Source organism: Pristiophorus japonicus, chromosome 19, assembly GCF_044704955.1.
Source record: "Pristiophorus japonicus isolate sPriJap1 chromosome 19, sPriJap1.hap1, whole genome shotgun sequence".
In the NCBI taxonomy this organism is placed as follows: Eukaryota; Metazoa; Chordata; class Chondrichthyes; family Pristiophoridae; genus Pristiophorus; species Pristiophorus japonicus.
Genome location: NC_091995.1, coordinates 91,794,648 through 91,822,309, shown reverse-complemented (window position 1 = coordinate 91,822,309; position 27,662 = coordinate 91,794,648). Strand labels below are relative to the sequence as shown.

Below are 27,662 nucleotides of genomic sequence, written 5' to 3'. Positions count from 1 at the left end.
GGGCACCTGCACTGTCTCCTCCCGGCCGCGGGGCGGCGATGGCGGGCACTGGCACTGACTCCTCCCGGCCGCGGGGCGCCGCTGGCGGGCACTGACTCTTCCCGGCCGCGGGACGGCGCTGGCGGGCACTGGCACTGACTCCTCCCGGTTGCTGTTTGCCGTTGGTGTGAGCCGGTTACCTGGGAGACCGCCGAAAGTCCCCGCCTCCGGCTCGTTGCGATTGGCTCGCTCGCCTTGGTAACAGGCCCTAGGGGGGCTTTGATTGGCGGAGCGGGCTGTCCGTCAGGCGCGGCGGCGGCTCGGGTCCTCATCTTTGGACGCGCTGTGAGATTTTATTTCTCCCCAAAAAAACGTTATTTCGGAAAGGGCGCCGCGGGAACCGCTTTCTCTTTATGTGTGGCGGGGCGGGGCTCAACAACCTGACAGGTGCTGGACATGGGCAGGGCAGCTGGGGGGGTCACAGACTGGGGAGGGGTCATGGACTGGGGTCATGGGCTGGGGGGTCACGGACTGGGGGGGTCACGGACTGGGGGGGTCACGGACTGGGAGTCACGGACTGGGGGGGCCACGGACTGGGGGTCACGGACTGGGGGTCACGGACTGGGGCGCTGCACGGACTGGGGGTCACGGACTGGGGGGGTCACGGACTGGGGGTCACGGACTGGGGGGGTCACGGACTGGCGGGGTCACGGACTGGGGGCCACGGACTGGGGGTCACGGACTGGGGGTCACGGACTGGGGGTCACGGGCTGGGGGGGTCACGGACTGGCGGGGTCACGGACTGGGGGCCACGGACTGGGGGTCACGGACTGGGGGTCACGGACTGGGGCGCTGCACGGACTGGGGGTCACGGACTGGGGGGGTCACGGACTGGGGGGACCACGGACTGGGGGTCACGGACTGGGGCGCTGCACGGACTGGGGGTCACGGACTGGGGCGCTGCACGGACTGGGGGTCACGGACTGGGGGGGTCACGGACTGGGGGGACCACGGACTGGGGAGTCACGGACTGGGGGGTCACGGACTGGGGGTCACGGACTGGGGTTGGAGGTCACGGTCTGTCATTTGGGGTCACGGACGGGTTGTGGGTCGCAGACTGGGGTGTCATGGACTGGGATTGGGGGCTACGGCTGCAGTCGGGGGTCACGGTCGAGCATTTGGGGTCGCGGACTGGGGTTGGAGGCCAAGGACTGGGGTTGGTGGTATGGTGAGGGGGTCACGGTCTGGCATTTGGGGCCATGGACGGGGGTTGGGGGTCACGGACTGGGGTTCGAGGTCACAGACTGGTGTTTGGGTCACGGAATGGCGATGTGAGTCACGGACTGGGGTTGAGGGTCACGGACTGGGGTTGGGGTCACTGACTAGCATTGGGGCCACGGACTGGGGGTTGGGTTTCATAGACTGGGGTTGGGGGTCACAGACTGGGGTTGGGGGTCACGGACTGGGGTTGGAGGTCGCGGACCGGTGTTGGGGTCACGGAATGGCGATGGGAGTCACGGACTGGGTTGGGGGTCATGGACTGGGTTGGGGGTCATGAACTGGGGTTGGGGATCATGGACTAGCACTGGATTCATAGACTGGTGATGGGCATCTTGGACGAGAAATAGGGCCATGGTCTGGCAGGACTGTGTACTGGTGATGGGTAACGTGGTCTGCTGGGGTGTGCACTGACAATGGGGGCTCATAGATGGTCTGGAGGTTGGGGTTGTGGGCTGGCAGAGGAAGTCATTGCCTTATGGCTTGAGATGGCTGTTAGCTTTGCTGCTGATGCAAATTCATTGAAAACATTATTTAATGCCTCCTCAAGACTCAGAACTAAGGCACAAGGAATGGTTTGTGTTTGTGAGCATGTTGCAGACTCCCTTCCCCCAGATGCAGGCCTTACAAATGATACATGGAAAGGGATTCTCCAGAGAATGAGTCCACTACAGTTTTCAGTATCGACAGCAACATCATCGACAGCCTAGATTTATTTAGTGCTTTTCACGTACAAAACATCCCAAGGCATATTAGGAGATGTGAAAGAAAGAAAGAGTTTATGTAGCATCTTTCATGAATTCAGGATGTCACAAAGTGCTTCACAGCCAAGTACTTCTGAAATGTCATCGCCATCATCATAGGCAGTCCCCCGGAATCGAGGCAGACTTGCTTCCACTCCTGAAGTGAGTTCTTTGGTGGCTGAACAGTCCGATACGAGAGCCACAGACCCTGTCACAGGTGGGACAGACATTCGTCGAGGGAAACATAGAAGCATAGAAAATAGGTGCAGGAGTAGGCCATTCGGCCCTTCGAGCCTGCACCGCCATTCAATAAGATCATGGCTGATCATTCCCTCAGTATCCCTTTCCTGCTTTCTCTCCATACCCCTTGATCCTCGGGGTGTATGGGACTGGTTTGCCGCACGCTCCTTCCGCTGCCTGCGTCTGACCACTTCATGCTCTCTGCGTTGAGATTCGAAGAGCTCTACGTCCTCCCGGATGCACTTCCTCCACCTCGGGCGATCTTGGGCCAGGGACTCCCAGGTGTCAGTGGTGATGTCGCACTTCCCCAGGGGGGCTTTGAGGGTGTCCTTGTAACGTTTCCGCTGCCCACCTTTGGCTCGTTTTCTGTGAAAGAGTTCTGCGTAGAGCATTTGCTTGTGGAGTCTTGGGTCTAACATGCGAACTATGTGGCCTATCTAGCAAAGCTGATCGAGTGTGGTCAGTGCTTCAATGCTGGGGATGTTGGCCAGGACGAGGACACTGATGTTGGTGCGCCTGTCCTCCCAGGGGATTTGCAGGATCTTGCGTAGACATCGTTGGTGATATATCTCCAGCGACTTGAGGTGTCTTCTGTGCATCGTCCATGACTCAGATCCATACAGGAGGGCGGGTATTACTACAGCCCTGTAGACCATGAGCTTGGTGGTAGGTTTGAGGGCCTGGTCTTCGAACACTCTTTTCCTCAGGTGGCCGAAGGCTGCACTGGAGGCGATGTTGAATCTCCGCATCAATGTCTGCCTTTGTTGCCGAGAGGCTCCCGACGTATGGGAAATGGTCCACGTAGTCGAGGGCCGCGCCGTGGATCTTGATGACTGGGGGGCAGTGCTGTGCGGCGAGGACAGGCTGGTGGAGGACCTTTGTCTTACGGATGTTAAGCGTAAGGCCCATGCTTTCATATGCCTCGGTGAATGCATCTGTTGTAATGCCATTGAAGGCTTGGGAGAAGAGATGAGTTTTAACAAGGTTTTTAAAGTAAGCGCGAGAGGCAGAGGGGCCTCGGCAGAGTGTTAAAGAGATGAGGTGGATGAAATCTCTGCCAGGGAGGGAGGGCAATGCACAAGTGACCAGAGTCAGCAGATTGAAGGATGTAGGACAGAAAGTAACTGAAGGAGATTGCACAGGTTGAGCAGAGTGAATCCAGAGAGGAATTTGAAAGAAAGAAAGTCTTGCGATTATACAGCGCCTTTAATAAAGCGCTTTACAGCCAATGAAGTACTTTTGGAGTGCAGTCACTTGTAATGTGGGAAACGCAGCAGCCAATTTGCGCACAGCAAGCTCCCACAAACAGCACCGTGATAATGACCAGATAATCTTGTAGTGATGTTGATTGAGGGGTAAATATTGGCCCCAGGACACCGGGGAGAACTCCCCTGCTCTTCTTCAAAATCGTGGCCGTGGGATCTTTTACATCCACCTGAGAGGGCAGACGGGGCCTCGGTTTAACGTCTCTTCCAAAAGGCAGCACCTCCGACAGTGCTGCACTCCCTCAGCACTGCACTGATGATGAGCATTTTAAACAGAAGCATGGTTAAGGGTTTCAACAGTGGAATGGGGCTGGAATATGGCTGTTGCAGGGCCTAGAACCGTGTTGTGGTGTCGCACTTCTGGGAACCGCAGTGTTGGCAGTAAAAATTCAATGCAAAATTCTTTTGAAACAATTTAGCACTAAAACCAATGAATTGCTTGGTCATTGACTACACGGACAGGTTTGGGGCCAATTACATTGCAAATGGCTCTCACACCACCCAAAGCACTGCTGGGTGCCAGGGACAAACAGACATCCCTTGTGTCCAGCGTTGCTATGGTGCAAATGGCAGGAAATAGGCCAGACGTTGTATCTTTGCATGTTAATACAATAGGCTTGCCCATTTATGGGCATATGTGTTGAACATTCCCCACGCCCCCAGCACCATCGCCTCCAGAGGGAAATTTTTGAAACAGCGGCGGCCAGTGGGGAGGTGATGGATTGTGTCTCACTGCATTCACTGCCCCAGTCACTCAACTTGTGCTAGAGAGCTAGCAGAATCCCGGTCAAAAATCTAGGCTGTGTTTTGAAAACAACAACAACTTCTACAGTATTTATATAGCGCCTTTAACGTAGTGAAATGTCCCAAGGTGCTTCACAGGAGTATTATGAGACAAACAATTTGACACCGAGCTGCATAAGGAGAAATTAGGACAGGTGACAAAAGCCTTGGTCAAAGAGGTAGGCTTTAAGGAGCGCCTTGAAGGAGGAAAGAGGTAGCGAGACGGAGAGGTTTAGGGAGGGAGTTCCAGAGCTTGGGACCCAGGAACAGAAGGCACGGCCTCCGATGGTTAAGCGATTATTATCAGGGATGTTTAGAGGAGCGCAGACATCTCGGGGTGGGGGGGGGAGGTGGGATTGAGTGGCTGGAGGAGATTACAGAGATAGGGAGGGGCGAGGGCCATGGAGGGATTTGTAAACAAGGGTGAGAATTTTGAAATTGAGGCGTTGCTTAACCGGAAGTCAATATAGGTCAGCGAGCACAGGGGGTGATGGGTGAGTGGGACTTGGTGCGAGTTAAGACACGGGGCAGTCGAGTTTTGGATCACTTCTAGTTTACGTAGAGTAGAATGTGGGAGGCCAGCCAAGAGTACGTTGGAGTAGTTAAGTCTAGAGGTAACAAAGGCACAGATGAGAATTTCAGCAACGGATGAGACGAAAATGTGGATTAAAGGTGGATATGTTCATAAATTGCACGCTGTAATTCACCTTCCAACAATATGCTCTGAAATTTTGTCAAATTATGGGAAGGAATCGAGTGTTTTTGCCTCCCTTGGAGTTGAATCTTCAGGGAATCTGTACTTATTGTAGCTAATTGTGTTGAATAGCTGCGACTGTTACATCTGACATCATTATGACTGAGGAGGGGAACTGAAGTCAAGGATGTGTTGAGTCACCATCAGACAGAAAGGAGATAGAGTTTTTAACGACTGTAGAATTCTTTTCATAGCACTCAGGAGGCTAAAACTGTGGAGAATAATATTTGGCTCTTTATAATTGAATCAGTGTTGCGATATACTAAGCATAATTGGTTTTTCTAATCCTCAATCTAGTCTTAAAAGATGACTGCCACTGGGACTGGTGAGGGCTTTGGAGCAGTGACCTGGTGGGGATTCAGCCCAACAATGGATTTCCAAATGAAAGGTGAGAGTGATTTGAAAATCTCAACTAAAGTTAAACGTAGTAACTAATTTTTTTCTTTCAACTCTCCCATCATTCTGGCCTTGCAACTGTGTAATGTATTTGCTTCATGGGTTCTTCGCTCAAGAATTCATAGCAACACATTGCTATTAAGAACTAGTTGGTTTATGAGCAAAAGGTTTAACAATCACATGACACATTACCAGTTCATCCACCAGGCTCACAACCACCTGCCCCATCGTGGATCCCCCGAACCCAACTGGCTGGGGTTTTATTGAGTCTTGTGAACATCACGTGACTGGCTAAGGCACTCCCAACTCAACAGCTCGACAACTATTTTGGAGAAAAACAATAAATCAAAACCTCCTGATTAAAGGGTGGGGGGCACACCAAACACTTTCAAACAAGTGCCCTCTTTTTTTTAGGGCACTGAAACACAAATTATACAAGTGCCCCCTGGCTAAAAGTGGGGGGTGGGGGGGCACTAAAACCGCAGCAATAAACAAATTAAACTTTAGACATTTAAAATCAAACTAAAATTTGGTTGCTGGGGGTGATGATGCACTCCAGTCCCTCTGGCGCCCACCTCTCGTGGAAGGCCGCGAGCGTACCGGTGGACACCGCGTGCTCCATCTCACCCATAATCTTCGCCTGCTCACCCACCACCCCCTGTGCTCGCTGCCCTGTGTCCTAACTCGCACCAAGTCCCGCTCACCCATCACCCCCTGTGCTCGCTGCCCCGGGTCCTAACTCGCACCAAGTCCCGCTCACCCATCACCCCCTGTGCTCGCTGCCCCGGGTCCTAACTCGCACCAAGTCCCGCTCACCCATCACCCCCTGTGCTCGCTGCCCCGGGTCCTAACTCGCACCAAGTCCCGCTCACCCATCACCCCCTGTGCTCGCTGCCCCGGGTCCTAACTCGCACCAAGTCCCGCTCACCCATCACCCCCTGTGCTCGCTGCCCCGTGTCCTAACTCGCACCAAGTCCCGCTCACCCATCACCCCCTGTGCTCGCTGCCCCGGGTCCTAACTCGGACCGAGTCCCGATCACTCATCACCCCCTGTGCTCGCTGACCTACATTGGTTCCCGGTTAAGCAACGCCTTGATTTCAAAATTCTCATAATTGTTTTCAAATCCCTCCATGGCCCTCGCCCCCTCCCTATCTCTGTAATCTCCTCCAGCCCCACAACCCCTCCGAGATGTCTGCGCTCCTCTAATTCTGCCCTCTTGAGCATCCCTGACTATAATCGCTCCACCATTGGTGGCTGTGCCTTCTGTTGCCTGGGCCCCAAGCTCAGGAACTCCCTCCCTAAACCTCTCCGCCTCTCTACCTCTCTTTCCTCCTTTAACACGCTCCTTAAAACCTACCTCTTGGACCAAGCTTTTGGCCATCTGCTGTGATTTCTCCTTATCTGGCTCGGTGTCAAATTTATTGTTTTTGTCTTATAATACTCCTGTGAAGCGCCTTGGGACGTTAAAGGCGCTATATAAATGCAAGTTGTTGTTGTAATCTTGTCAGGTTTAACCATTACAATGGAGGCTCTGAGCTCAGACGAAGATAACGTCCCCGAACTGAATATTCTCATGGTTGGTGCTGGTGACAGTCGACATCTCTTAACAACTATCTGCCAGGCCCAGCGCTGGCCACGGAGAAAGATTAATGTAAGTCACGCACCAAGCGACAGCACAGCTTTTGTTTGATTTTATTTTCCCTTCCTTCCTCTCCTGAAAGTGTTGCTTCTTGCTGAATCATAGAAAATTACCACACAAAAGGAAGCCGTTGGGCCCATCCGTGCTGGTCGACAAAGAGCTACCCAGCCTAATCCCACTTTCCAGCTCCCGGTCCGTAGCCCCTGTCGGTTACGGCTCTTCAAGTCCACATCCAATTACTTTTTAAATGTGGTGAGGGTTTCTGCCTCTACCACCCTTAGGAACAGGAGTAGGCCATCTAGCCCCTCGAGCCTGCTCCGCCATTCAACAAGATCATGGCTGATCTGGCCGTGGACTCAGTTCCACTTACCCGCCCGCTCCCCAGAACCCTTAATTCCCTTATTGGTTAAAAATCTATCTATCTGTGATTTGAATTCATTCAATGAGTTAGCCTCAACTGCTTCCTTGGGCAGAGAATTCCACAGATTCACAACCCTCTGGCAGAAGAAATTCCTTCTCAACTCGGTTTTAAATTGGCTCCCCCGTATTTTGAGGCTGTGCCCCCTAGTTCTAGTCTCCCCGACCAGTGGAAACAACCTCTCTGCCTCTATCTTGTCTATCCCTTTCATTATTTTAAATGTTTCTATAAGATCACCCCTCATCCTTCTGAACTCCAACGAGTAAAGACCCAGTCTACTCAATCTATCATCATAAGGTAACCCCCTCATCTCCGGAATCAGCCTGGTGAATCTTCTCTGTAACCCCTCCAAAGCTAGTATATCCTTCCTTAAGTAAGGTGTCCAAAACTGCACGCAGTACTCCAGGTGCGGCCTCACCAATACCCTGTACAGTTGCAGCAGGACCTCCCTGCTTTTGTATTCCATCCCTCTCGCAATGAAGGCCAACATTCCATTCGCCTTCCTGATTACCTGCTGCACCTGCAAACTAACTTTTTGGGATTCATGCACAAGGACCCCCAGGTCCCTCTGCACCACAGCATGTTGTAATTTCTCCCCATTCAAATACTGTTTTTTTTTCCAAGGTGGATGACCTCACATTTTCCAACATTGTATTCCATCTGCCAAACCTTAGCCCATTCGCTTAACCTATCTAAATCTCTTTGCAGCCTCTCTGTGTCCTCTACACAACCCACTTTCCCACTAATCTTTGTGTCATCTGCAAATTGTTACACTACACTCTGTCCCCTCTTCCAGGTCATCTATGTATATTGTAAACAGTTGTGGTCCCAGCACCGATCCCTCTGGCACACCACTAACCATCGATTTCCAACCCGAAAAGGACCCATTTATCCCGACTCTCTGCTTTCTGTTAGCCAGCCAATTCTCGATCCATGCTAATACATTTTCTCTGACTCCGTGTACCTTTATCTTCTGCAATAACCTTTTGTGTGGCACCTTAGCGAATGCCTTTTGGAAATCTAAATACACCACATCCATCGGTACACCTCTATCCACCATGCTCGTTATATCCTCAAAGAATTCCAGTAAATTAGTTAAACATGATTTCCCCTTCATGAATGCATGTTGCGTCTGCTTGATTGCACTATTCCTATCTAGATGTCCCGCTATTTCTTCCTTAATGATAGCTTCAAGCATTTTCCCCACTACAGATGTTAAACTAACCAGCCTATAGTTACCTGCCTTTTGTCTGCCCCCTTTTTTAAACAGGCGTTACATTAGCTGCTTTCCAATCCACTGGTACCTCCCCAGAGTCCAGAGAATTTTGGTAGATTATAACGAATGCATCTTCTATAACTTCCGCCATCTCTTTTAATACCCTGGGATGCATTTCATCAGGACCAGGGGACTTGTCTACCTTGAGTCCCATTAGCCTGTCCAGCACTACCTCCCGAGTGATAGTGATTATCTCAAGGTCCTCCCTTCCCACATTCCCATGACCAGCAATTTTTGACATGGTTTTTGTGTCTTCCACTGTGAAGACCGAAGCAAAATAATTGTTTAAGGTCTCAGCCATTTCCACATTTCCCATTATTAAATCCCCCTTCTCATCTTCTAAGGGACCAACATTTACTTTTGTCACTCTTTTCCGTTTTATATATCTGTAAAAGCTTTTACTATCTGTTTTTATGTTTTGCGCAAGTTTACTTTCGTAATCTATCTTTCCCTTCTTTATTGCTTTCTTAGTCATTCTTTGCTGTTGTTTAAAATTTTCCCAATCTTCTAGTTTCCCACTAACCTTGGTCACCTTAGACGCATTGGTTTTTAATTTGATACTCTCCTTGGTTATCCACAGCTGGTTATCCCTTCTCTTACCACCTTTCTTTTTCACTGGAATATATTTTTGTTGAGCACTATGAAAGAGCTCCTTAAAAGTCCTCCACTGTTCCTCAATTGTGCCACTGTTTAGTCTGTGTTTCCAGTCTAATTTAGCCAACTCTGCCCTCATCCCACTCTAGTCCCCTTTGTTTAAGCATAGTACGCTCGTTTGATACACTACTTCCTCACCCTCAATCTGTATTACAAATTCAACCATACTGTGATCACTCATTCCGAGAGAATCTTTTACGAGGAGATCGTTTATTATTCCTGTCTCATTACACAGGACCAGATCTAAGATAGCTTGCTCCCTTGTAGGTTCTGTAACATACTGTTCTAAGAAACAATCCCGTATGCATTCTATGAATTCCTCCTCAAGGCTACCCCGTGCGATTTGATTTGACCAATCGATATGTAGGTTAAAATCCCCCATGATTACTGCCGTTCCTTTTTCACATGCCTCCATTATTCCCTTGATTATTGCCCACTCCACCGTGAAGTTATTATTTGGGGGCCTATAAACTACGCCCACCAGTGACTTTTTCCCCTTACTATCTCTAATCTCCACCCACAACGATTCAACATTTTGTTCATTAGAGCTAATATCGTCTCTCACAACTGCCCTGATATCATCCTTTATTAACAGAGCTACCCCACCTCCTTTCCCTTCTTGTCTATCTTTCCGAATTGTCAGATACCTCTGTATATTTAATTCCCAGTCTTGGCCACCCTGCAACCACGTTTCTGTAATGGCCACCAAATCATACCCATTTGTAATGATTTGTGCCGTCAACTCATTTACTTTATTTCAAATGCTGCGTGCGTTTAGGTAGAGTGTTAATACTAGTTTTTAAACCATGATTTTTAGTTTTGACCCCTGCTGCAGCCCCTTTATATTCATACATATTGTCCCTTCCTATCACCTTGTGGTTTACACTTACCCCAGTGCTACTCTGCTCTGTTGCCTCCTGCCTTTTGCATTCTTTCTTGAAGTCCTGTTCATCTGAGCTTTCACCCACTCTAACTAGCTCAGAGCCCTCTCCTGGGTTCCGAATACTCCTCGCATTGAGGCACCAAGCTTTCATGCTTGCCTTTTTATTACACTTTGACCCTTTAGAATTTTGCTGTACAGTGGCCCTTTTTGTTTTTTGCCTTGGGTTTCTCTGCCCTCCACTTTTACTCATCTCCTTTGTCTTTTGCTTCTGTCTCCATTTTGTTATGCTCCTATTTCTTATGTTTATGGTACATCTTCAGGTGATGTTTAACAATAAACGGTAATAGGCTGCTATTTATTATTTAATGATCATATTTGCTGTAGATTGACATTTGTATTACTTCCTGAGGCCAGTTCTACATTGTGGAGAATAACTTGGAGCTGATAGGCCGACATCTTCTCTTTCTCACCATTGCTCTGGAGCCCCCAGGACAGATGGGCTTACAAGGTATAACTTCATTTGCTACTCCGTCGTTAAAAAGCACCGAACTGCACCCTTTTAATTCTCTGATTGTGGTGCTTTTCTTTATTTTAACTTCTTTAAATAATTACCAACCTTGACCATCTTTACCCTGCAGAAAAGAGCGAACTGCTACTCGAGTTGTTTGGTAATAGTCTGATACGGAGTCAGACGGCAAGTTACCTGCAAGACAAGGCTAACCTCTTCATCCACTACGTGACGGACCTGGATTACCTTCATCAAAAGCTGCCAATGGTTGACATGTCTTACCTGAAGGTAGGAAGCTAGTATAACAACAACAACAACTTGTATTTATATAGCACCTTTAACGTAGTGAGATGTCCCAAGGCGCTTCACCAGATTATTATGAGATTTTAAAAATTTGACACCGAGCCGCATAAGTAGAAATTAGCGCAGGTGACCAAAAGCTTGGTCACAGAGGTAGGTTTTAAGGAGCGTCTTGAAGGAGCAAAGAGAGGCGGAGAGGTTTAGGCAGAGAGTTCCAGAGCTTGGGGCCCAGGCAACAGAAGGCACGGCCACCGATGGTGGAGCGATAACAATCGGGGATGCTCAAGAGGGCAGAATTAGAGGAGCGCAGACATCTCGGGCGGTGGGGGGAGCGACGGGAGGGTTGTGGGGCTGGAGGAGATTACAGAGATAGGGAGGGGCGAGGCCATGGAGGCATTTGCTTAACCGGGAGCCAATGTAGGTCAGCGAGCACAGGGGGTGATGGGTGAGCTGTTTGTAGACCCTTGTTCTCAAACAGGTCCTAGCATATGGAAGGCAACAATCCTTTTAATGTTACAACACAGCAGCAGCAGTTTATTTTCCATCCAGATGTTATTCGTTGATGTCTCATCAAACCATAACATTACTAATATCTTTTTAAATTCCTCATTTCACATCATTGTGATTTAAACATGATAAATGACTCAGGTATGTATGTGGCACTTACTGAAATGTAAGCGTCCCCTTGTGTTACCTCAATAATCTTTGATCAACTTGCTTCATTTAGCTAATTACTTGTGACATTTATGATGATTTTACTGTTTGACCTCATGTCTCTAATGTGCAATATCTGTCAGAGTGAACCTATCTGGTCACAGACCAGAAATAGATGGTATTGTACATATAAATTTAAATGTGCAAATGTCTCCTGAGCAGGTTTTCCATGTGACGTTAGCCATTTGGACACAAATGGGCCCACAGGTCAGTACTGTTTCGATTCCCCTCCCTCATTCTCCCTCTCTTTCCCAAGCCTCCAGTTCCTCCGATGCCCACCTCTTGCGGAAGGCCGCGAACGTACCGGTGGACACCGCGTGCTCCATCTTTCAGCACTCACAGGCTTGAGCATGATTTAGAGCAAAGATTTGCAGTCGAGAGGGTACAGAGGAGATTTACGAGGATGTTGCCTGGACTGGAGAATTTTAGCTATGAGGAAAGATTGGATAGGCTGGTTTTGTTTTCTTTGGCACAGAGGAGGCTGAGGGGTGATTTGATTGAGGTGTTTAAAATAATAAGGGGCCTAGATAGAGTGGATAGGAAGGACCCATTCCCCTTCGCAGAGAGGTCAGTAACCAGCAGCATAGATTTAAAGTAATTGATAGGAGGTTTAGAGGAGAGTTGAGAAGTTTTTTCACCCAGAGGGTGGTGGGGGTCTGGAACTCACTGCCTGAAAGGGTGGTAGAGGCAGAAACCCTCATCGCATTTAAAAAGTACTTGGATATGCACTTGAAGTGCCGAAACCTACAGTGCTGGAAAGTGGGATTAGGATGGATAGCTCTCTTTGGGCCGGCGCAGACAGGTTGGGCCAAATGGCCTCCTTCTGTGCCGTAGATTTCTATGATTCAATCACACAAATTATCCACGTAGTCACTGGTTGTACGTTGCCATGGCTTCCAGTGGCAGGTGTACCTCAGTTCTGTCTGTTAGCGTTACTAGCTGCAACACGCCAAATGAATCTGAAGATAAGATTCTTGAAGTTTGATACTGTGGTCCAAAAGGTGTTTAACAAGTCCTCTCAAAATATACGACTTCTTGTAAGAGTTTGAATTTCAATTTTAAAACTCTTTTTTGCACCTTCTTGCAGTTTAAGGAGCGAGACCAGTTGGAAGCTACTTTTAAATTCTGGAGGAATCCGGATCAAAAGGTCTTTCAGATCCATAAGATGTGGGATTTACGAAACAGGCAATACTTGGGCAACCGGTATGACTCCAAGCAAGGGGCCTACGACTGGGACTTGCATATGAAATTGCATGATCGAGGGGTAAGTATCAGAGCTCATGGGCTGGCTGGTGCAGCGCTTCAATATGGTCGCCATTTGTCATGAGTTAAAACCTATTTGGTGCTGAGAAGACATTGGGGGCGAAATTGTCCTCCGCCCCCTTTTTTCGTGTGTGATTTCGTTGGTGCGGTGTTTCGGGTGGCTACAGGGTGGAAACGGGGCAGAGGGCGGGCGGTGTCAGTTAAATGGGAGTGCCGCCGCGAGCTCTGCAGCCACTTTAGTGGCACTCACTGGGCCACCAGAGAAGGTTTTGGCTGGGCCATATAAAATAAAACGGCGGCGTGGCGATGCGCCCTCCCCTTTAAGGGCGGTTGCCCAGCCCGGCCACTGGCAGCTTCCCGCCGGGTCAGCGGGCGGCAGCGGCTCCGTTCCCGCAGGGCAATTTCCGGAAGGGGCGCTAAGGGTTCGGCTCGTGCCCGACGGGGCGGGGTGGAAACCTGTTTCCGTAGCCCCCGGCCCGGGGGCAATTTCTGATGGTCAGAAAGGCCTTCCCGTCCCATTACCGCTTCTTAGAGGCGGTACTGGACCTTAAAGATGGGGGCAATTTCAGCCCTATTAAATTCTCTCACTGAGATGGGTGGTAGACTAGATCAGAATAAGCTTTTGATGCTTAAAACCTGGGTTTAAATCAAATTACAATGCAGGAAATGAAGGTCCCTTTTTCTGAGTTTTTCACTGTGTTTAAAAACCGTAATCTGTAGCTTCAGCACATTGGTAATGCAACACGGCCAAAAATACTTGATGCATTAATTCAAAAAAGAAGCCTTTTAGGAGCACTTTTGTCGTAAATAAAACATCGCTGTGATACGACTGACTAAAATATGTCCCATATAAGAACAGAAGAAATAGGAACAGGAGTAGGCCATACGGCCCCTCGAGCCTCAGCCATTCAATAAGATCATGGCTGATCCGATTATGGACTCAGCTCCACTTCCCTGCCCGTTCCCCATAACCCCTTATCCCTTTATCGCTCAAGAAACTGTCTATTTCTGTCTTAAATTTATTCAATGTCCCGGCTTCCACAGCTCTCTGAGGCAGCGAATTCCATAGATTCACAACCCTCTGAGAGAAGAAATTCCTTCTCATCTCTGTTTTAAATGGGCGGCCCCTTATTCTAAGATCGTGCCCTCTAGTTCTAGTCTCCTCCATCAGTGGAAACATCCTCTCTGCATCCACCTTGTGAAGCCCCCTCATAATCTTATACGTTTCGATAAGATCACCTCTCATTCTTCTGAATTCAAATGAGTAGCGGCCCAACCTACTCAACCTTTCCTCATTAGTCAACTCCCTAATCGCCGGGATCAACCTAGTGAACCTTCTCTGAACTGCCTCCAAAGCAAGTATATCCTTTTGTAAATATGGAAACAAAAACTGCATGCAGTATTCCAGGTGTGGCCTCACCAATACCCTGTATAGCTGTAGCAAGACTTCCCTGCTTTTATACTCCATCCCCTTTGCAATAAAGGCCAAGATACCATTGGCCTTCCTGATCACTTGCTGTACCTGCACACTATCCTTTTGTGTTTCATGCACAAGTACCCCCAGGTCCCGCTGTACTGTGGCACTTTGCAATCTATCTGCATGTTGAGGTGAATTTGGACAATCAGATTAATGCCATTGACAAATTAGGGCACTTTGCAACGCGGAGTTAGTTGGAGCATTGCATTTCCTCTAATACAGGCTGAGGAGACACAAAACTGAGGCGTTACAGCACCACCACTGCTGGCAGGGTGTAATATCACAATGGCAATTTACAGAGGCAGTTTCCATTATAAAATCATGGTTACAGCACAGAAGGAAGCCATTCGGCCCGTCGAGCCCGTGCCGGCTTCTGCAAGAGCACCTCAGCCAGGCCCATTCCCCCACCCTTTCCCCGTAGCCCTGCAAATATTTTTCCTTCAGGTACTTATCCAACTCCCTTTTGAAAGCCACGATTGGGTCTGCCTCTCAAGCAGCGCATTCCAGATCCTAACCACTCGCTGCAAAAAAAAAGTTTCCCCTCATGTCGCCTTTGGTTCTTCTGCCAATCGCCTTAAATCTGTGTCCTCTGGTTCTCGACCCTTCCACCAATGGGAACAGTTTCTCTCTCTCTCTCTACTCTGTCCAGACCCCTCATGATTTTGAACACCTCGATCAAATCTCCTCTCAACCTTCTCAGCTCCAAGGAGAACAACCCCAGCTTCTCCAGTCTATCCACGTCACTGAAGTCCCTCATCCCTGGAATCAGCCTCGTAAATCTTTTCTGAACCCCTTCTGAGCCCTTCACATCCTTCCTAAAGTGCCCAGAATTGGACACAATACTCCAGGTGAGGCCGAACCCGTGTTTTATATAGGTTCATAAAGTATACATTTGGACACAGGAAGCATTCAAATGGGAACGGTTGACACAAGAAATATGTGCGGACCCAATGTTCCCTCTCTTTTTTTTTTGTGCTCGGTCCCGGCCCATTCAAATTTTCACGCATGCACGTTTTCTTCCATGTAAAAGCCGGTGAGCGGCCTGCGTGATACCTCCAGACCACGGCCTCGCAGCTTAGCGGCAATGTTGCTGCAGACCTAGAGCTGAATTATCCGGTCTTCAGCGCTCCGTTTTTTCGCCCCGGAGCGGCGGCAATGGCGGGGGTGAGGTGTTCCGGCCGGGTGGTCAGCCTCCAGCGCCCCGCGGCGATCCTCGGGTCCGGTTTAGCAGCGGCGCGGAGCAGCACCGCCCGGAAGAGCCGCGCCCGGTGAGCAACGCCCCCGGTTGCAACACCGGCGCGAGTTTGAACTCCTGCCCGACCCGTCCGCCCCACGGCGCGCCCCGCACTGACCGCCCGGGAAATCGGGGTGGTCCCACCATCCCGTCAGTGGAGAGGTGAGAAATGGACTCCTGAGGTAACTGTGATTGTTTTTTCTGTTAATTTTTTTTACCGATTTGTGTTGTGATGGCGTGGCCAATGTTTTGGGAATGTTATTGTGTTTTTTTTTTAGATTCCCCCACCCCCCCAGGTGTCTCTCGGAGCGCTCCCGGCCCGGCTCTTTAGCTCGGGAGTTTCCCATCCTAGCACCACGAGAGGTGTACAATATCCCCAGCATGGAAGCACTGACCACACTCGACCAGCTCCGCTGGGCAGGCCACATTGTCCGCATGCCTGACACGAGACTCCCAAAGCAAGCGCTCTACTCAGAACTCCTTCACGGCAAACGAGCCCCAGGTGGGCAGAGGAAACGTTACAGGGACACCCTCAAAGCCTCCCTGATAAAGTGCAACATCCCCAGACACCTGGGAGTCCCTGGCCAAAGACCAGTCCGCCCTAAGTGGAGGAAGTGCATCCGGGAGGGTGCTGAGCACCTCGAGTCTCGTCGCCGAGAGCGTGCAGAAACCAAGTGCAGGCAGCGGAAGGAGCGTGCGGCAAACCAGTCCCACCCACCCTTTCCCTCAACGACTATTAGTCCCACCTGTGACAGGGACTGTGGTTCTCGTATTGGACTGTTCAGCCACCTAAGAACTCATGCCAAGAGTGGAAGCAAGTCTTCCTCGATTCCGAGGGACTGCCTATGATGATGACGACGCCTCCCTTAGCACTGTGCCCCCTGACTCAGGGCCCAGCTGCCCAAACTTACCGCCTGAGGCGCAAACTATTCCCGGCCGCTAACTTTCCCGCCCCGCCGCCATTACCGCCCCCAAAACGTAAACTCCTAAAATCCAGCCCCTAATATTTTTAACTTTACGAATCAATCTCCTGTGTTATTTCACATGGGGAACCAGAACCAAATGTCATCCTCAGGTGAGGCAGGGTTAGAAGCTGGGGAATAATTGGGCCAGGGCGCATGGACATATTTGAGTCTCCATTTTAAAGTAGTAGATTTTATCCTCATTTTTCTATTTCCATCATAAATTCCGACTGAAATCTGTCTGAAAGCATTCTTCCCCGCAGGCTTTTTTTTCTCATTTTACCAGGACCGAGTCATTAAATGACCCTCATTGTGCTGTCAAGATTCTTCATAATTTTCTCCTGTTGTAGGCTCGCGTAGTGAACAATCGGCAGTACTACCAGTGGCGAGAGAAAGGCTTGGCATTTGAGGTTCGCGAGGGCTTGTACGACGTTCCTAACAAATCGCTGGCTTCTGGGCTGCTTATGAATTATGTACGTTCAACTATAAGTCATGCATCTGTTTTGTGTGATATTGCAAATGTCATAAATTTAAGTAGAACATAAAGGGTTGGATTTTAGATGAAGGGCGAGCTCTTATTGGCACTGGGGAGCAATGTTCTTTCATCGTTATTATGCATTTTAGACAAGGAAGGTAACAATTCAGGTAAGGTGACCTGAAAGAGTTGGGTCAGTCGTACTTCAGGCCCATCCCCCAAGGTGCTTATTTTCATGGTGATCACATTTTCCAGTTACCTTCATGTACATCTTCTTGAAGGAGGGGGTCAGGTGTGTGTGCTTCCCTTCTGCACACGCGCGCGCGCGCACACACACAGACAATGAGTCGTGGGGGGAATCGACAAAAGGTGCCCAAGATGAAAGAAGCAAAAATAACTTGTTTTGTCTTGCTGTCTAATTTCCCTGAGGTGAGGAGGCCGGGTGAGAGGAAAAGGAGATCGTGAGAAAGAAAGACAGACTTGCATTTATATAGCGCCTTTCATGACCACTGGATATCCCAAAGTGCTTTACAGCCAATGAAGTACTATTGGAGTGTAGTCACTATTGTAATGTAGGAAACGCGGCAGCCAATTTGCACATAGCAAGCTCCCACAAACAGGAAATGTGATAATGACCAGATTATCTGTTTTTGTTATGTTGATTGAGGAATAAATATTGGCCCCAGGACACCGGGGAGAACTCCCCTGCTCTTCTTCGAAATCATGCCGTGGGATCTTTTACATCCACCTGAGAGAGCAGACGGGGCCTCGGCTTAACGTCTCATCGGAAAGACGGCACCTCCGACAGTGCGGCGCTCCCTCAGCACTGCACTCAAGTGTCGGCCTAGACTTATGTACTCAAGTCTCTGGAGTGGGACTTGAACCCACAACCTTCTGACACCGAGAAATGGTGAGGAAAAAAAATCTGACATAGTAAATGGATGACAAGACCACATAGTGTGAGCGCCATAGTGATTGAAAGAGTGGAAGACAAGTGATAAGGCAGGGAAAGTGAGACAGACAGAATTAAAGAGTGAGAGACGAGCAGGGAGACAGTTACTGGGCATTATTTTTAAGCTGTGACCATTGTTAGCGGAGATTCATTAACTTCCCTGAATGCCTTGTGAAGCGTGCACTGTCTTCCCACAGAAAGGAGAGAAGGTTCCTACCCGTGGTTACTGGGGAGATATCGTCACGAGTCCATACATTGCATTTGGACTTGTAACTGAAGAACAATCCTTTCTAAAGACAGCAAATGGAATCCATATTAAGGTAACAAATCTGTCCTTCTGTTTTACAGTCATTAGCAATCCCTTAGAGAGTGAAGAATCCTGATAAGGTATCCCAAGATCTAGAGGTGTTGAAGTGTTTACAAACCACTGCACCAGTGTGACATTTCTATTTCCCAAGAATCAATGTGTTCCCCATTTGAATGAGAGCAAAAGCCTTGCATGTATATAGAACCTTTAACGACCACCAGACCTCTCAAAGCGCTTTGCAGCCAAATAAATACTTTTGGAGTGTAGTCACTGTTGTAATGTGGGAAACGCGGCAGCCAATTTGCGCACAGCAAGCTCCCACACACAGCAATGTGATAATGACCCAGATAATCTGTTTCAGTGGTGTTGAATGAGGGATAAATGTTGGCCAGAACACTGTGGATAACTCCCCCTGCTCTTCTTCGAAATAGTGCCGTGGGATCTTTTACGTCCACCTGAGAGGGCAGACAGGGCCTCGGTTTAACGTCTCATCTGAAAGACGGCACCTCCAACAGTGCGGCACTCCCTCAGCACTGCACTGGGAGTGTCGGCCTAGATTTATGTGCTCAAGTCCCTGGAGTGGGACTCGAACCCACAACCTTCTGACTCAGAGGCGAGAGTGCTGCCCACTGAGCCACAGCTGACCCAGACGATTGTTGATTGGTTCCAAATTAAGGGCAGATTTGTGCCATAGGCCTGTGCCCACTAGAAATTGATTGAGCGTAGAATTCACTGAATTTCATCTACCTAGGATCAAGATAGTAACTGCTTATGGCATATCTGCATTGAAGCACAAAATTAGGGCATTTGGTACATAGCAATGGACACATGTAAGGAAAATTGATCATGTTTCTTTTCTGTAGACGGCACAGGATATCTCTCAATACAACATAACCGCCTTGCTCCACGAGCTGGTTGCAGGGGAGAGATATGTGCTGCCGCCACCACAAGAACAGGCCACCTTGACTGAGATTACAGAAGAAGAAGAGGAAGACGAGGCGACGAATGACCCTGCCGATACAAAGGATGAACCGACCCAGAAAAGTGAGCAGCCGGAGATTGTGATCGAGGAGGGGACAGTGAAGCAAAGCAACAAGGTGGATGACACCGGGACCAATGGAGGCCGCTGCACAGCTGATTACGGTACGGGGAGGGGATCAAACACAACACTTGTCCAGTGGCTGGTTTCTGGGCGGTGTTGGTGTTCAGAGGGACCGGGGTGTCCTTGTACACCAATCACTAAACGTTAACATGCAGGGACAGCACGCAATGGTATATTGGCCTTTATTACAAGAGGATTTGAGTATAAGAGAAAGACATCTTACTGCAATTATATAGGGCCCTAGTGAGACCGCACCTGGAATATTGTGTACAGTTCTGGTCCTTCCCTAAGGAAGGATATACTTGCCATAGAGGGAGTGCAACGAAGGTTCACCAGACTGATTCCTGGGATGGGAGTAATGTCCCATTAGGAGAGATTGAGCAGACTAGGCCTATATTACCTAGAGTTTAGAAGAATGAGAGGTGATCTCATTGAAACACAAACAATTCTTACAGGGCTTGACAGGGTAGATGCAGGGAGGGTGTTTCCCCCGGGCTGGGGAGTCTAGAATCAGGGGTCACTTGTGGGCCCGAAATTGGTGAAAGCTAAGTTCTGTTGAAGTACCGTCCAACGGACCGCTGAGATCCTGACGGTACTTTGGGCGGAAGTTTCATGGAAAAATCTGAGAAAGGCTGACCAACGGCAAAAACGGGACTTACGCGCCAATTCTGGGCGGTAGCTCCCATTCTCAGCGGCAAATGCAATCCTTGGCACAGTACCGCCGAGGATTGAGTCGGGCCCAGGGACGGGGGCGGGGGTGGGGGGCGGGGGAGCAACTGATGAAATAAAAACATTTCAAAACTTTAAAAAAAAACATTAGAAATCCTTCAGGGGACCCCATCCATCTGAATCCCTGCAAAAAACACAAAGAAAAGAAGTGGACTAACCTTTTTTTTTTGCAGGTCTTCATACTTACCGTTGAGGCGAGACCTGCCTCCAGGCGGCGGTCCTTCCTCCTGCTCCAGCGGAGGACCGCCCGGACCAAACTGGCAGCTCAGCGGGCGAGAGGACTCTGCTGGGCGACGCACACCAGCGGACGGTACCTAGCGGTCTTCTCCCCCCGCCAGCGAGAGGCCTCCACCAAACTCGCTCGGAGGGGAGACCGCCCAGAAATCAGGGAGACCGCCAAGGAAACTCGGCGGTCTCCCTGGTTTCTGGGTGGTCTCGCACTTGGACGGTATCTATTTCGGGCCCAAAGTCTCAGGATAAGGGGTCGGCCATTTAGGACTGAGACGAGGAGAAACTTCTTCACGCAGAGGGTGGTGAATCTTTGGAATTCTCTGCCCCAGAGGGCTGTGGAGGCTCAGTCGTTGAGTATATTCAAGACAGAGATCGATAGATTTTTGGATATTAAGGGAATGGAGGGATATGGGGACAGTGCAGGAAAATGGAGTTGAGACAGAAGATCAGCCATGATCTTATTGAATGATGGAGCAGGCTCGGGGGCTGAATGGTCATACTCCTGCTCCTAATTCTTATGTTCTTATGTTCCAGTCAATAATGAATTGTAATCTTTGACTTACAGAAGTTTCACATTGAACAGGTGTCCATCATCATCGTCATAGGCGATCCCTCGTATCGAGGATGACTTGCTTCCACGCCAAAAAGGGATGAGTTCACAGGTGTTTCAATGAAGGAGCTAATATTCCAGATCCCGAACTACATCCTGAAGGGTGGAAGGTGCCTGTGCGTGGATTTATTTAACGTGTGTTGGCCGTTGCACACCAGCCATCACACGGGGCTTGACAGAGCTAGGTCTTGGTCCAGTGGCAAGGGTTAACCAAGACAATTGGAGACCTGCTCTGCTGCACGGACCTAGTGCGCACACATATCGCACAGTGTGGGCTGGGCCCGTGCTGGCCCCGGGCCCTGGCTCTCTGGCCCTGAACTCGCGCCTCTCCTGGGACCCGATCACATCCCTCCACACTCTCTCGCCGCTCCTGCTGTACCTGCCCGCGCTCCAATCACCGACCTGGACCTTGATGATGTCACTCTTTGCTGCCGTCGCCCTCCTGCACCAGCTCGCGCTGTACCTTGCCGTGGTACACCGCTACGCTGCTCCCGGGCAGTTAGCTTTCAGGTGTCCACAGGTTCGAAGAAGACACCATTCCCTATTTGTCGACCCTCGTATATCTCTGGGTTAGCCCGAGACATCAGTAGAGGCAAAGTACCAAAGACATGTGGTGCTCTGCTGGCTTATGATACTGACCCTGAGTAAAAGCACTTCCTTGCATGCTGTAAAATCGTACTCATGTTCACAAGCACGTTCCTTGTTTCCATAATCCGATTTTCAAGGAACTTTGCTGTTTGTGATTATTTTATCCTGCTCCTAATTCTTATGTTCTTATGTTCCTGTCAATAATGAATTGTAATCTTTGACTTACATAAGAACTTCCTGTCAAGAAAATTCAGCCACATAACTTTTTTTCTCTCATCCCTCAGATTACCTGCCCCTGCCTGACGTGAAGATTCATTTCCTACCACTAAACTGTGTAACAGAGCTTCATAACAAGAGCAATTACAGCAACCTATTTAATGTCATCTACTTCTCCTGCAGGTGAACTGAAGACTTCCTGTTTGTGTGTTTCATCTCTCTGTATGTGTGTGTGTTGCAAACGCCTTTGTTTCAGTAGCTCCATTAATGTATATTGTGTCAGCCGTGTCTCAGTGGGCAGCACTCTCACCTCTGAGTCAGGAGATCGTGGGTTCAGGTCCCACTCCAGAAACCTGAGCACAAAAATCTAGGCTAACACTGAGGGAGCGCCGCATTGTCGGAGGGGCAGTGCTGAGGGAGCGCCGCACTGTCGGAGGTGCAGTATCGAGGGAGTGCCGCACTGTCGGAGGGGTAGTACTGAGGGAGCGCTGCACTGTCGGAGGGGCAGTGCTGAGGGAGCGACGCACTGTCGGAGGGGCAGTACTGAGGGAGCGCCGCACTGTCGGAGGGGCAGTGCTGAGGGAGCGGCGCACTGTCGGAGGGGCAGTGCTGAGGGAGCGCCGCACTGTCGGAGGGGCAGTGCTGAGGGAGCGCTGCACTGTCGGAGGTGCAGTGCTGAGGGAGCGCCGCACTGTCGGAGGGGCAGTACTGAGGGAGCGCCGCACTGTTGGAGATGCCGTCTTTCGGATGAAACGTTAAACCAAGGCCCCCGTCTGCTCTCTCAGGTGGACGTAAAAATCCTAAGGTACTATTTTGAAGAAGAGCAGGGGAGTTATCCGCGGTGCTCTGAGGCCAATATTTATCCTTCAATCAACATCATTGAAACAGATGATTTGGTCATTATTACATTGCTGTTTGTGGGAGCTTGCTGTGCGCAAATTGTCTGCCGCGTTTCCTACATTACAACAATTCAAAAAAATATTTCATTGGTTGTAAAGCGCTTTGGGACGTCCAGTGATCGTGAAAGGTGCCTGTTTAAATTCCAGCAGTACTTAAGTGGATTAAGCCCAAATTCTGTCAACCTGTACCTAAGCTCTCTGGACTTGGGTAAATGGGGTGTGTCACCATGGGCAAAGGCAGTGCATGACATATTGGGCGAACAGCTACACTATCTGTGTGAAGACCCTTAAACAAGTGATGGGTTTCTGCATGTGTCGGACACTGTACTGACCAATAAAATATACCCTCAACTGAAAGGAACCTAGAACAAGGAAGTCTTTTCTTTTTTCCATATTTTATCTTTTCCTCTCCTCTGCCCTTCTGCATCATTTTACTACTTTTCCCACGTAGATTCTGCTTTCTAATGACTTTGTGCTCTCATTGTCTCCTGCCTTTTGCAGCTCCTCCGTCTCCTCCACACTCTCATGCGATCTCTTGCATTTTCTCTCTGCCCATATCTGTCTGTAACTTGTATCTGATTTGTGTTCCCCAGTATGGCTCACCAGCTGAGACCAGAGCTGAAGCAGATTGCTGCACCACACGCAACTCTAATTGTGGAATTAACAAAGTGAGTATTTCACGGCTTCTGATATTTCACTTAAATATAAGAACATAAGAATTAGGAGCAGGAGTCGGCCATTCAGCCCCTCGAGCCTGCTCTGCCATTCAATAAGATCATGGCTGATTTGATTTTGGGCTCAGCTCCACTTCCCTGCCTGCTCCCCATAACCCTTGTCTCCCTTATCATTGAAAAATCTGTCTATCCCCACCTTAAATATATTTAGTGACCCAGCCTTCACAGCTCTCTGTGGCAGCGAATTCCACAGATTTACGGCCCTCAGAGAAGAAATTTCTCCTCATCTCAAGTCTAAATGGGCAACCCCTTATTCTGAAACTATGCCCCTAGTTCTAGATTCCCCCATGAGGGGAAACATCCTCTCTGTATCTACCCTGTCCAGCTCCCCTCAGTATCTTACATGTTCCAATAAGATCACCTCTCATTCTTCTAAACTCCAATGAGTATTCTGCCCAACTCTTCTTCATAAGACAACACCTTTGTCACAGGAATCAACCTAGTTGTAGTGTCTCTGCACCTTGTTACAAACTCACACGAGGCATGTATATATCAGACACGGTCACTCTGTGACCTTCACATTATTCCAAGGATCAAGGAGTGCTGACCCTGGGTGGGACCTCCCCTTTTATACCTGGAAACCCAGGTGAGGAGTGTCTCCCGCAAGCTCACCCCCTGTGGTCAGGGTGTGCATTTCAAGGGTACAGGTACAGTGTGCATGAGTTACAGTTACATAACTATTGTCATTGCAAGATGGTGAAATTTTTCATCAAGGTCATTAATCATGCCAGCATTTTCAGGAAGCTCATAAAGACTAAGGACTTGACTTTAGATGGGGCAGCGTTGATAGCTCAGACCTTTATGGCAGGGGAAGAGGAGACCAAGCTAATTTACGCACGCAGCCCTGGTTTTAACGATGAACCAGGGAGTTAATGTTGTAAAAGTGATACAGAACCCCGCAGGCAGGCAAGGGCAATTCGACACTGCCCAGGCAGGCAGGCAAGGGCAATTCGACACCGCCCAGGTAGCAACAAGCTCCAGGGTGGGCCCGCAACATAGACAATGGAAAGGGATCGGCAATTCACGCCATCACGAGGAACAATGCATCCCGTGATGGAACCAATAACACCCTCCATCAGAGTGCTTAGAAACAGCCAAACGGGCCATCAGAGAGGAATGCCTGGGAATAGTCCTTTTGTTAACAGCAATTTCAGCTCATGCTGGAGGTGTAGGGGTAAACACACTGCCAAAAGCTGCAGGTTCCAGCTTTATACCTGTAGGATTTGTAATGTCAGTGGACACTTGGCCAGGATGTGCAAAAAGGCAGTAGCGAGGCTAGTCTGTGAGACAGAGGAACCAGACAAGGGGTCTGCAATGTAGGATGAGGCCTGGGGAACAACCGTGGATGCTGAAGTTCAGAGAGTTCATGTGGCTGACGTCCACAGCTCATACACCAAAACGCCACCCAGGATGATGAAAGTCTTACTGAATGGCATCCTGGTGCACATGGAGCTGGAAATGGAAGCTATTGCCAGTCACTCATGAGCGCCCAACAATTTGAGAGACTATGGCAACACAGAGCTAGCAGGCCCAAACTGGAACGCATTGAGACGCAGCTACGTACGTGCGTCAAAGAGATCATCCCAGTGCTGGGCAGTGCAAACTTGGTGGTAACACATAATGGATTACAGAACCGGCTGCCACTCTGGATTGTTCCGGGAAATGGCCCCGTGCATTTGGGGAGGAGTTGGTAGCTGAGATGAATTGAAAATGGGGGGGATGTGCACACCATTTCATCTGTGGAGCGAAGTTCATGCTTACAGGTATTGCAAAAATTCGAGTCACTCTTTCAACCAGGTGTCGGAACGTTCAAGGGTACAGGTACAGTGTGCTTGAGTTACAGTTACATAACTATTGTCATTGCAAGATGGTGAAATACATGACACTAGTGACCCTTCTCTGAACTGCCTCCAATGCAACTATAGCCCTCCTTAAATAAGGAGACCAAAACTGTACGAAATACTCTAGGTGTGGTCTTGCCAGTACCCTGTACAGTTGTAGCAGGACTTCCCTGCTTATATACTCCATCCCCCTTGCAATAAAGGCCAACATTCCATTTGCCTTCCTGATTAGACTGATCGCAGACATAATTTTAAGTCCCTCTCCACTTCCTTGTTCTGCCTCGATTCCTTTCAGTTGAGGATATAGTTTATTGGTCAGTACTGTGTCCGACACATGCAGAAACCCATCACTTGTTTAAGGGTCTTCACACAGGTAGTGTAGCTGTTCGCCCAATATGTCATGCACCGCCTCTGCCCATGGCGACACACCCCATTTACCCAAGTCCAGCGAGCTTAGGTACAGGTCGACAGAATTAAGGCTTAAGAACTTCTGGAATTTAATCAGACAAAATCAAGTAGTCTACCAGCATAGTACATTGTTATGTTTCTGCTGCTCATTCAGCAAGGATCGTCCTATTTGAGCAATGGCGTCGAGGGTTATTTGCAGAGTGTATTGAAGCTCCCTGCCTCCAAATGCTGCAATCATTCAATGGGGCATGCTGTATATCCATGCTGTGGTCAGGAGGGTGGTGGTAATGCACTCACATTGTACGATGCTCTGTGCTACAAACTAAATTACTCATGATGAGCTCCTGGCACCTGATGTCCGCCCAGTGAGGCCCCAAAATAAATAAGAACATGCATAAGAATTAGGAGCAGGAGTCGACCATTCGGCCCCTCGAGCCTGCTCCGCCATTCAATAAGATCGTGGCTGATTTCGACCTCAACTCCTCTTTCCTGCACTGTCCCTATATTCTTCAAGCAAAGAATAGTTAGCAGTGAACGACCACCAGAGTAAATCTTAAACTTATTTTATGAATATGATAAGAATAATGAGCACTATTTCTCAACAATTTTCAATAGTGACAGGGTAGATGCAGGGAGGATATTTCCCCCGGGCTGGGGAGTCTAGAACCAGGGGTCACAGTCTCAGGATAAGGGGTCGGCCATTTCGGACTGAGATGAGGAGAAACCTCTTCACTCAGAGGGTGGTGAATTTTTAGAATTCCCTATCCCAGAGGGCTGTGGATGCTCAGTTGTTGAGTATCAAGGGATATGAGGTTTGGGCGGGAAAGTGGAGTTGAGGTCGAAGATCAGCCACGATCTCACTGAACGGCAGAGCAGGCTCGAGGGGCCGAATGGCCTACTCCGGCTCCTATTTCTTATGTTCTTATTAAGACTTGGAACAGTTGCTGGACAGGGGCAAGTGCAGGAGTTTATTCCTCAGTCTTTGTGGCTTGCTCAAACTGGGGAATAGTGTGTAAAGGTTTGAAGTAATGTGTACTGTGTTTGTTTCACTAGGTTCATGCTAGATCTGCGGAAGGAAGTGATAGCCGGGTTTGCCAGCCGAGCAAGCGAAATGGCGAAGGAGGCAGGCTTCGTGCCTTTTGGGAACGTGGACGATGAGAAGGACTCGTTTGCACGATTTGAACTGAAGGACGGCCTGTGACTTTGATCAGCCAGTGTGAAGGCAGAGGTTAGCTGACAGAATCGACCCATCAAACAGCTCCGGAGGTGACTGTACTGTGACATTCTGTCGGGAGCACGTCAGGTCTAAGCACTGGAATGTCCTTTTAAAACAACCAACTGAATGGATATCATTTCAAGCTTTGTGTTGTGATGGAAAATTATTACTTATAACAATTTCTACATCAAAATTTAAAACTTTTAAAACTAATCTGGAACACTGTACAAAAATGGATTCATTCTGACATTGACGGTACAGTCTGAGAACATTTCATTCCAGTTAGAGGCTTTCCTGTTTTCCTATCTGTGTTGACTAAAATTCATTGGGAATAAATTGGGTATCTGAAAGCGTTCCAAGAAATAAATGAACCCACCCTTTTTACATAGAATTACACAGGATATATGGCCCAGAAACAGGCCTTCGGCCCAACCAGTCCATGCCGGCGTTTATGTTCCACTCGAGCCTCCTCCCGTCTTTCCTCATCTAAATCTATCAGCATAACCCTCTATTCCCTTCTCCCTCATATCCTTGTCCAGCCTCCCCTTAAATACATCGATACTATTCACCTCAACCCCTCCCTGTGA

The 27,662-nt window shown here is 49.1% G+C and overlaps 1 protein-coding gene across 2 annotated transcripts; it reads left to right on the top strand.

Annotated features, from left to right (window-relative positions):
• Positions 1–252: 252 nt before the first annotated feature.
• LOC139230530 (dynein axonemal assembly factor 3-like) lies at positions 253–27,425 on the top strand. Of its 2 annotated transcripts, none has more exons than XM_070862365.1 (12): positions 253–324; positions 5,340–5,430; positions 6,948–7,090; positions 10,724–10,817; positions 10,948–11,105; positions 12,919–13,095; positions 17,118–17,240; positions 18,392–18,514; positions 19,365–19,644; positions 22,046–22,160; positions 23,470–23,544; positions 26,913–27,425. In XM_070862365.1, the coding sequence occupies exons 2-12, from the start codon at positions 5,349–5,351 to the stop codon at positions 27,058–27,060; spliced, it is 1,518 nt and encodes a 505-aa protein (XP_070718466.1). In that variant the 5' UTR covers positions 253–324; positions 5,340–5,348; the 3' UTR covers positions 27,061–27,425. The 2 variants fall into 2 exon arrangements, with proteins under 2 accessions (XP_070718466.1, XP_070718465.1); XM_070862364.1 differs by lacking the exon at positions 253–324 and adding an exon at positions 331–426.
• Positions 27,426–27,662: the final 237 nt, after the last annotated feature.